Below are 11,196 nucleotides of genomic sequence, written 5' to 3'. Positions count from 1 at the left end.
GAAACCAAAGACAAATTATGTTATCTACCTTTCATCTTGTTCTTTTTTTTTTCCATCTGCAGTAAAATTTATTTAGGATTAAAGTAGGGTAGTGTCTTTGTATGGTGCTAATTGCCATAGAGCTTCTGTAATTAAAGGACAATAAAGCTTTAGCAGTAATTAGTTTCTCTTGTTTGGTTGCTAGCCCATCAATTGTGCCTCAATAATACTGATCATTAGCATGCGCCTGGGCACTGAGGGATGCTGGGAAGGGAGCCCTGCACACACAGCACTCCACATTCCATTCCCATGAAGCCATGGCACTGAGCCATGCAGTTAACCCTCCGTGTGCTGCAGGGAACACCTAGCAACCATGGTCCATGCTAGGGCTGCAACTATCAATTATATCCTTTTAGATTATTCTATAGATTATTTTTCGATTAATTGAAAAAAAAAAAAAGTTTGTAATTTACATAGTGTAAAAAACATCACAAGGATGCAGCTGGGACGTATCATCAGTGATGTAGCCTGGGGTCGACGGGTGTTTCGGGTCTCGCAACATCATACACCCTCGCCCAGGTGACCCAGCCGGGGTTGATCAAGTCCCGACTTACGTCCCAGTAGCTATCCACGATCAGTCCTATTAGGGAAAGACAGGGTCACTCAATGTGCAGCACCGGAACTACTCTGCCAGGATTGGGGAGCCATTCTGGCGCGTGGAAGAACTAGGCTCTATGGGTTGACTCCTGGCCGGGCTCCTCCTACGTCTTACCAGGTCCTCTCCTGCTCTCACCAGGTTCAGAACCTGTGCGTTGCACCAGACCCCAATCCAAACATTCCATTCAGCTGCTGCAGTTGAATGGCCCTCCTAAAGGCCTCACCGTGGATTTGTTGGGCTTCTTCCTCACGGAAGACACAGGCTGGGGCGCTAACCCAACTGCTCCCGGGTGCCGTCTAAATTCCGGCCGTCAACCGAGTCTCCGGTGGTCACCAAACTATTCCTGGTTGTCACATAGTCTATTCCTATGAGCCACTATAAATAGAACTAATAGTGTAAAAAACATCACAAGGATGCAGCTGGGACGTATCATCAGTGATGTAGCCTGGGGTCGACGGGTGTTTCGGGTCTCGCAACATCATACACCCTCGCCCAGGTGACCCAGCCGGGGTTGATCAAGTCCCGACTTACGTCCCAGTAGCTATCCACGATCAGTCCTATTAGGGAAAGACAGGGTCACTCAATGTGCAGCACCGGAACTACTCTGCCAGGATTGGGGAGCCATTCTGGCGCGTGGAAGAACTAGGCTCTATGGGTTGACTCCTGGCCGGGCTCCTCCTACGTCTTACCAGGTCCTCTCCTGCTCTCACCAGGTTCAGAACCTGTGCGTTGCACCAGACCCCAATCCAAACATTCCATTCAGCTGCTGCAGTTGAATGGCCCTCCTAAAGGCCTCACCGTGGATTTGTTGGGCTTCTTCCTCACGGAAGACACAGGCTGGGGCGCTAACCCAACTGCTCCCGGGTGCCGTCTAAATTCCGGCCGTCAACCGAGTCTCCGGTGGTCACCAAACTATTCCTGGTTGTCACATAGTCTATTCCTATGAGCCACTATAAATAGAACTAATAGTGTAAAAAACATCACAAGGATGCAGCTGGGACGTATCATCAGTGATGTAGCCTGGGGTCGACGGGTGTTTCGGGTCTCGCAACATCATACACCCTCGCCCAGGTGACCCAGCCGGGGTTGATCAAGTCCCGACTTACATAAATTACATAAATGAATTATTTAATTACATTTATTTTTTGAAATGGATTAAATCAATGTGTTTCATTAAAGGGATAGTTCACCCCCCAAAATGATACTCACCCAGTCACCCCATGCAGATTTGTATTCATGGATATCTTTTTTTGTTTTTGTCGTATTCCTATGCCAATAATTTGAGGAGACTCTTTGTGTCTCCATAGGGAACCACTGCTGGTCATCAAATTATTGGCTTAGTTGTGTGACAAAAACTAAAGAATATCCATGAATTAAATAGGAAAAAAGTTATTTTGTTGTGTGAACTATCCCTTTAACTGGTGCACCCCTATACAGTACTAAAACATAAGAAAGCTCATGCACAATGTTGCCTCTAAGTGTAATAGGCCTATAAGGAGTAAATTGTTAGACCACTAATGGTTAGTTTAATGACTTTGATGTTCAACTCTTACTGCGTTGCTAGTCACATCGCAACACGTTCTGTTGTTTTTGACTAGTTACAAGGCAAAGAGTAGCAGGCAGATGCTACAATCTTATAAGGGTGCAATATTACCCCATTCTGTGTTATTGTGTTGTTTTATTCAGATACACACTTCCTTGACAACAGCAAAAGCACGCAGCACTTTAAGACCTGATATAGCATACTATGAATATAGCATATGAATAGAGGAAGCCACTGATATTTGTGTACTATCACATAGGATGATGAGATCAAATTAGCCACCTGAAATGGTGCATTAGGAGAATACAGCTTTTTTTGTGTGCAGGCAAGATTGTATGGACTGTGCTTGAAAGTGTGGCATAGTAATAACGCCAACCTGCAGAGAATGTGTTCTGTTCTGTTCTACTTTGCTTTGACATGATTGAAAGACAATGGTCCCATGGATAGGCCATTTCAACATCAAATGTGCATGCACATCACAGGGCAAGGGAGCGCTATCCATCACATTCAGTGAGCTGTCAAAGGCAGCTCTCACAACCCCAGCCTCTATCCCTACACATTTGCAATTGTGTGACAATAGAAGATTAAGCCTCCATGTATACCCAGGGCATATTTTTGTACACTTTTTTATGTACAAGATTGTGCATTTCATAACATTGTTGTATTTATGGAACTGAATGCAATTACTTAGGGGATGCATTATTACTGATTTAATGTACATGTTTTTAAGCCTTTTTTAATCCATTTTGATCAAAACAAGCCTGTATTAGTGTAAAAATAATTTGAAAATGCTATATGCAAGCACAACTGGAAAAACAAAAACAACTTTAGAGTGATTGAAATCAAGTCCTACAAGCTGGCTAATTGAGTGAATTAAAATACAGGAAACAACGACATAAATCTACTGCGTATGGACTGAAAGCATAAAATTGTCTTGCAGAGTTGTTTAGCATATGCATATGAATATGCTAATACTGTAAAACAATTTTATAGTGAGACTAGTGCACACAGTCTTATCCAAACCTGTAATTTTTGCTCACTGCCTTGAAATTCCTAGGCTGTGTGTTCAGACAGTGCAGTAGATTGGGATGGGTTTTGCATAATCTGATGCTGTCGGCATTAAACACAAGTTTAAGTTATATGTATATGCAAATAAAAAAGCACATAAAAACATGTTCTAACTGCAGGGAGAGTGTCTATCCAAGTTATCCAACCTCCCTCCTGTTCGTCTTGGCACAATAAGCCAAATGGAACCTTTTGGAAGCGCCAGCAGAAGCAGAGTGTGCGCTTTATAATAATGCACATCCGTGCACACATGCACTACTACATTTCCAGCTAATCAGAATCGCGCAGTTGCAGAGGGGGAGAGCGGTTGCCAAGGCAGCCACCATTCTCCCCTCCCCCTTTTTTCCCTGTTCCCTCCGCTCCTCTTTCCCGTTTGTTATCGGCAGAGGTCGCATGGCACAGGGAAGCACAGTGTGCACCCACTTCTGTCCTGACTGGAACCAATGCAAGAACATGCACCTCCATAACAAAGCCTATGGAGTACTGAGAACCAGTGGGAGAAATAGAAGCTCACAATTGATGGGCTCGTGTTGAGCGTTTGCAAAAAGAAAGAAAGGAGGTGAAAAAAAGACCCCAAAAAATAAGCAAGGATTTAAGTTGGAGGTTTTGCTTACATTTGTTCCGGAACAGAGGATTAGTTTGGCTAACACGTGCACGTCAGTGTATTTTGCACTCTTGCTTCTGTGCAAGTGTTTCGCATCCTGAAAGTGGTCGCGGTGCCCGGCGGCTCTGAGAAGGACTGCATCACAAGAGTTGGTGCCGAAGTTCGGTCGCGAACGGATGTGAGGGGAGAAGAGTGCGCTGAGAAACTCAACCCACTTTCTTTCTTTCTCTCCCCGTCTTTCTTTTTCTTTTTTTTCTTTTTCGTATGGTTAAACAATAGCGAGTCAAAGACACTGAAACTGATTTCATGCCTTCAGACTTGCTCATCCTGAGATGGACGTGAGATTTTACCCTGCGCCCCCGTCAAGTGTGGGTTCATGTTCTTTGCCGACTGATCCAAGTTGTCTGAGCCCGTTGGACTATTACCACGCGAACAAGGTAAATAGTAGTAGCCTGTGTAGCAGGAGGTGCGTGTTTTTATTTCAATACGCACGCACAATGCCTAATGCTGCCCATGGCTTATTGTCTCACCTGTCTCTGAATCTTATTCAACAGCATTCAACATTTACGCAATGCAAATGCACGGACCGACCGACTGACTGTCTGACACATTGTGTATCCATAGGCGCGCACTTGTTTCAGAAAAGCACAGGTTCTGTTTCTTCCAAAATAGACAACTACACTGTGTCCCAAACACTGAGTCCGGACCCATTTGTGGGTCGTAGATATATTTTTGATGGGTCTCTACATTTTGTTTTTAATTATTAGCCTATTACTATTTCAAAACATTAAAAAAAGAGGCAAACAACAATTAAACAAATCTTTTGGGTCACAGGCTAAAAAAGTTTGGGAACCACTGGACTACTGTGTCAAGTGTCAACCAGCAAGATGACATGAACTAGGTTTTCCTGTTTTTTAATTTAGTTTGGACCCGAAAACACAATTGTCATTACTTTGGAGTTTAGACCGGAGCCTGTAATCATGCTGCATTTTGTTCTTGAAAATGCACCGCCTAACTTTTCTTCCTCTTTAACCAACGTGGTTATTATGTTATTCTCTTCTCTTTCATATACTGTGCCGTTGTGGTAGCAGCGAGCTGGCAATAAGTGGTCCCACCCGATGTTTGACTGGGACTTATGTTATGTGCAGTGGTGGAAAAAGTACTTAAACGTAAAGAGTAACAGTATGAAAGTGTTGGCATTAAAATATAGGCTACCTAAAGTACAAAAAGTAATCGTAGCCTATCACATGTTTTAAAATTGCAGATCTACAAACACATGTTGTGTAGGGCTAAATTCGTTATAAGCTTATGTATGTTTTATAATATTATAATTGATATCTGCAAAGTAACAAGTAACTAGTTTTCAAATAAATGTAGTGGAGTAAAAGTACAATATTTAGATGCGAGATGTAGTGGAGTAGAAGTAAAAAGTATTGTAAATTGGAAATACTCAAGTACCAATACCTCAATTGTACTTAAGTACAGTTCTTAAGTAAATGTACTTAGTTACTTTCCGCCACTGGTTATTATGTGGAATACCACGGGCTGTATAGAATCCATACTGCCCCACACCGCTCAGTGCTCAAACATCATCTTCCCGCTGAATGATTTCTTATAGCCAACATGGTGTCCCACTGCGAATTTAATGATAAAAATGGATGCGTGCCAGTAATGTGGTGTTAATTACTTTGTAAGGACAAAACCCAGACCAACCGATATAAGCACTTTATGCCTTCTCTTTTTTTACTCTCTTTTTTGACACCCCGCGGTTTTTGGTTTGTGACCTGCTCTGACTCTGTTGAAAGTGCGCAGGTGGCGCAGGTCAGGTCCATTGAAATGAGGAAAACATGTTGAAAAACACTGAAACGACTAAAACAGTTCAATTAGCAGTCTTTTTCTGTTACACTGACTTTTGCCTCTGGCCTGTGTGATCCTTGAATTGAGTTATGTTGTTGTCATCACTTACCATGTGCACAATGCACATCTGCAAATCAACCAGGCTTTAAATGTAGTAGGCTCTCTGCTGAAGTTTAGAGGTTGGTTTGCTGTCCCCGACAAAGATCATCTTGGTGTCAATGAGGCAATGATACAATGCATGCTCTTGATGATGTGCTTATCTTAGACAGCGTGGGCAATGGAAAATCTCTATTAAGCAATTCCAGTAATCAGCCCATAGTTCTTGAAAAATAATTGAGGTCCCTCTTATGAAGCAAGCTTGTCTGTAATTGTTTTTTTGACAGGTTTTGTAGAACTGGTTAAGATTCAAATAAGGAATACACTATTATCCTGAGTGTTAATTTAACTCTGAGAGTGGACAGAGTTTGGCACCATTTGTAGCTACACTCAGGGTTTAATGAACACTGGTGAGTTTACTGTGAAGAGCTAGAACAAGGAAAACAGTTCACAGTCCTCAGCAAGCCACAACAGATCACAGATGAAATATTTCTTCATAGACCATTTCTGATAATGCAGACTGAGTATTGAGAGGCTACTTTTTGCACATGAAATGCACAAATGGACCGAACACAGTTACATCTTGAATGTTAGTTTAAGGGTCCTGTCATATAGTGTATTCTCTCAGAGTTAAAGTAGCCTGTGTAGCTGTCTTCTCCACATACAAGTACATACATAGCATATCTTTTTGTAGGTCAAATGAATTAGTATCCATGCACTTAATCCAGAATACGCTGATATCGCACACACTGCGCCTCAATCCTAAAAGAAATTAGATATGAAATGATTAGGATGCTATTACGGGGAGAAAGTGAACTGCGAACGTACTATACAGTATGGTGACAGGTGTGACTGTGTAAAGGGGGGGGGGGGGACTCGTACTCATTTGAGAATACTTAAGTTGGAATGAGCACAGAATAATGCATGTACTGCTGAACTAGGATGGTGTTCTTCCCACAAGGGGAGATATAATTTGCTATCATCACACGTGTAACACAAACTACCTTGGCTAGCATTGCAAATGAGACTGGAGGGATACGGGGGATCATGTGGTGTCCTGTTATCATGGAGCATTAAGTCAAGTTCCTCCCCTCCAACTGCTTGTCAGGTTGGCTGACATTAGAGGGGCATTTGATTTCTTACGTAGGCACCAGGCAATATATCTGGCCATCAGATCAGACCACGTCTAATCATCTCTGAAAGCCACTGATCACCCAGCTCATATTCCGCATATGCCTCGCTTTTGAAGCAGGAACAAGGCAAATAAGTAGTTATAGTGTTTTAGGGTCAACCGATATTTTGTGCATGGATGCTGTACAAGTCAGAAACCTTGTATCTCCATATTTTAACGATTTTTTTATTCTCACCAACTCCAAACTCACAATGTTTTGCATTGCAAAGCAGTGTGAGTGGTAGATCTGCTATTTTTAAGCGCTTAAGTCTGTAAAATGTATATTATATCTGTTTAACCAATGAAACGTGTTTACAAGAGCTTGTTTAACTGTGTCTAAATAATAACTACATTGGATCAATTGGAATATAGTTTCTGAAAAGTAACAGTTTAGACGTCAGGTTTCTGCCCTTCAGCAACAATAATTCTTCATCTTTTGGTCAGTGTTCGTGGCTTGTTAGTTAATTTGTTTAGTGTGTCACCAGTGAATGTTGATGTGGCTCTCGGTCAAACATACTTGGGAATGTCGTGTTGGTACAGTCATCATTCGAGTACCTAAGGTAATTTAATTCATACAACACATTTCATACTGACAGGCATCACACCGTGCTTCACAGCATGATGAGAAAGAGAGGTTTTGGTAAGAGGTTTTCTGCCTGCTCTCAAGCCAAAACATACTTTATCTTTGAAACTTAGAGAAATTACTTCTCTCCGGTATGTAGCAAAACATAAAGAAATAAAAGGCAATTTGCAGACTGAGAAAACATATCTCCCCTTTATGGCTCAGAAATTAACAATGCTAATGGGAGTTAATCACACACATGCACACTCGTATGTAACCTCTTAATGGGAAAACATGAGCATTTCCCTCTATTTCTGTCTTTATATGATAAGTCTTGTGTGTGCTTATTATTAAGGCCATGTGTGGTCGCAAACCTTTTTAGAGTAATTAGAAAGTTTAGCTGCACTGGCAGGGAACACATGTTTGGCAATGCCCCACTTTCAGTCCTTGTCAAATTTAAGTTGCTCATTTGGAGTTGGAACCTGGCCTTTTGTTCTTTCATCAAAGCACATGTGCGTGTTAAGATGATCACCATTATCTTTGCAAGATTCAATTTTCCACACCTTATTGAATCTAAGGGGGTCATTATCTGTACAATCATCAATAGCCATGTGAACAACTTCAGCTGATGGCGGTGCATTCACTTATTGATGAAAACATCTTGAATGCAGGATATATGGGCCATTTTCCAGGTCTCATTTTAATATACCCACTATAACATATTGGCCATTGATTTTTGAATAATGTCCAAATCTAGCTGCTTGCCTGCACACTGCACAGGGTCTAAATCAGTCAGCGTTTGAAGGCAAACTGCACTCGACTAGCTTAGAATTACACTGACCACCTTGTGTCTGGAGAATAAAAACAAAAAGAGGGACAGTTAAAGAGAATAGTGAAGATGCTTCGGTGCCATGGCATTGGTCTGAAATCTCATTGTTCCTACATCCCATTAGTCAGAATCTGGTGATGTTAACCTGGTGAAAAATACTATGCCTAAACCTAAACCTAACCCTAACCTCAGTAAAACTATGCCTAAACCTAACCTCAGTAAAACTATGCCTAAACCTAACTAAATTCGGACTAATGAGATGTAGGACTAATGAGATTTCGGACTTATGGGCAGTCCCCGATGCTTCACTTCAGCCCTATATTATCGGTGTTCAAATTAAAAATATCTACCGGTATATATTTTTTAAATGTTTCCAAAGAATTTAAAAAAATGTACCCTATAATTAGATGCCCAAAATAAGAATGCCAGGGTTAAAGTCGTTAAGTGCTGATTGAGACGATTAACTGACCCATAAACACCTCGTCAATACTTTCAATGCCCTACGACTGTGTGTCTCTCACTCACTCTTTCTCCCTCCATCCCTCTCTTTCTCTGTGGTGCTCTCCCACAGACCAGAAATAACATCAAACACTGTCATTACTACATGGCTTTGTGCAGTGATGGTAATATGAAACTGTGCCACGTTTTTTATTGCGCTCTGCTGTACAGTACCTTTACATGCTACATGGCACACAGTTGTGGTACCTAGTACACTACATACTATAGCGTACCTCACTGTGCCCTGCAGCAAGCGTGGTAATTACAACTTAATACAGAAAGCAGTTTCTAGAAATACCAGAGGACAGATGAAATGAAAGTGTACAGGCTCCTATACTGGCTCTTTGTCACGTACAACAACATGTAGGCTACAACTGTAATTATAGCATGGCCCTTCCATTCGTCCATCCAGCTCTTTCGGTTTGCTCTGGGAAATAAGGGTACACACTGTCTGCAGCTTTATTTGAATACCTTAATCAAACAGTGCTGGCTGCCGCTGCTCATGCGCTATGCTTTCTACAGCATGGCAATAGGATGGAGCTCAGAGCAGGGCCTGTGTTTGTACACCCAGGCCCCACCCAGCTCATATATCCTCCCAACAACTGATATCTGCTTAGATAGGGCACGACTGAAGAGCAGGCTTTGTTTCTTGGTGGTCTCCTGTACCGTAGATAAGCTGGCCGTCCGGGGGAATGATCTGCTTTATTTGAATGCTGTATCTCATTGTTTTATTATTGGATCTCCTTGTATATGTTGAGCAGCGGAGGTTCGATTACTTTGAATTAACATAGTCAATCAATTAGATTTCCCTTATCACCTCGTGTCAGGTTTCATTGCTCATCTGCTGGTTACTTTTGATCTCAATCAAGCTCATGCACAGGAAACAGACTTGTTCATGTATTGTTTTTAATATGTATTCTGCATTACAACACCTTTATTCTAAAGATCTATTTGTGGGCGTGCCTGGCGGCTCAGCAAGTTAGTGCACAGGCCTACAGTATGCTCCCTGTGATCATGAGGGTTCGAAACTGACCCCCATCTTGTCTCGCATGTATCCTCTCTCTCTCTCTGGCCGTGGTTGTGATGTGAGGGTTAAAGTTGTTAATTTAAAATAATGATCCTATCACACAAAGATTTGGCGGACCCCCTGTATTAACTCTGGGGACCCCCTAGGGATCCCAAACCCCCGGTTGAAGACCCCTGCTCTACACTGACCTATCTGAAATAAAACATAAAAATGCCAAAAATACATCTTAAAATAAAGAGTTATTCGCGGCACCTGGAGGGCTTTTGTAAAGAACACTTTTATGTCTGGAAATTGAAGCACTCTGAGTAATGCACGCCGCTGTGTATATGTTGATGTCCCAGGGCCTAGCGATGCTGTTGCTATTAGCTAATGACAAACTCTGTGCTATCTGACAGGCAGAGTGAAACAGGGAGGGAGGGGGAGAGAGAGAGAGAGAGAGAGAAACGAAGAGAGAGTGAAAGAGAGAGCATGAGGAAGAGCGAAAAAGACAGAGAGAATCAGAGAGAGACAGAGAGAGTGAAAGGATGAGTGAGAGTCAAATGGGTTGAAGTAATCAGTGGCCCAGTACAGGGACTGTGTGTGTGTGTGTGTGTGTGTGTGTGTGTCTGTGTGTGTGTGTGTGTGTGTGTGTGTGTGTGTGTGTGTGTGTGTGTGTGTGTGTGTGTGTGTGTGTGTGTGTGTGTGTGTGTGTGTGTGTGCGCGTGTGTGCGCGAGCACGCACAACTCTAACTCAGGGCCATTCATGCGTTTTGCTGACTATGGAATCACAATCACAATTGCTTTCATAGCCCTGTGCAGGGGAAGGCCATGCATACCACAGTAAGGGGCAGTGACACACAGAGAGCAGGGGCAGAGCAAAAACAGCCACTAAATCATATTCCCCCTGCCCCGACACGCGGAGGAGATTTTTTTTAATGGGAATTCCGACCGTTTGAAATCATTTCAATAAAAACGAAATTGCCTCTGACATTGGCTGTGTCACAGACTCTGCATAATGGCAGACATTTTGTTTATTTATTTTTAACATTTTTTGACCAGGTGACTCAGAGTAAAACATAACGTTCAATCTGTTGAATGATGAAGATGAAAACCAACATGTTAATTTCATAATTATTGGATCATTTCATTATAGCTGCCTTCCCCCCCCCAAGCTTGTCCACCCACTTAGCGGTGTCATATATAGCATATAGTACGTATATAGCAGTACAGTTATCGATAAAGGCACATAGATGTTTTTTCTTTACAGGCCTATACAAAATAACAGCTAACATTTCGTTTTCTTGTCTGGGTTTGTGTGACCACTAAAT

General features: G+C 42.2%; 1 protein-coding gene across 1 annotated transcript in view; it reads left to right on the top strand.

Annotated features, from left to right (window-relative positions):
• Nucleotides 1–4,181: 4,181 nt before the first annotated feature.
• LOC308291267 (TOX high mobility group box family member 2-like) overlaps nt 4,182–11,196 on the top strand; it is a gene marked incomplete at its 5' end in the record, with an annotated part of 113,437 nt that continues 106,422 nt past the window's right edge. Inside the window, one exon of the mRNA XM_080733249.1 lies at nt 4,182–4,286. Coding sequence (XP_080589375.1) covers nt 4,182–4,286 — 105 coding nt within the window. The remainder of the gene's footprint in view (nt 4,287–11,196) is intronic.

Source organism: Nannobrachium achirus (genome assembly GCF_963921795.1).
Source record: "Nannobrachium achirus genome assembly, chromosome: 9".
In the NCBI taxonomy this organism is placed as follows: Eukaryota; Metazoa; Chordata; class Actinopteri; order Myctophiformes; family Myctophidae; genus Nannobrachium; species Nannobrachium achirus.
Note: the sequence above shows the minus strand (reverse complement) of the source record. Positions and strands in the feature narration are given on the sequence as shown.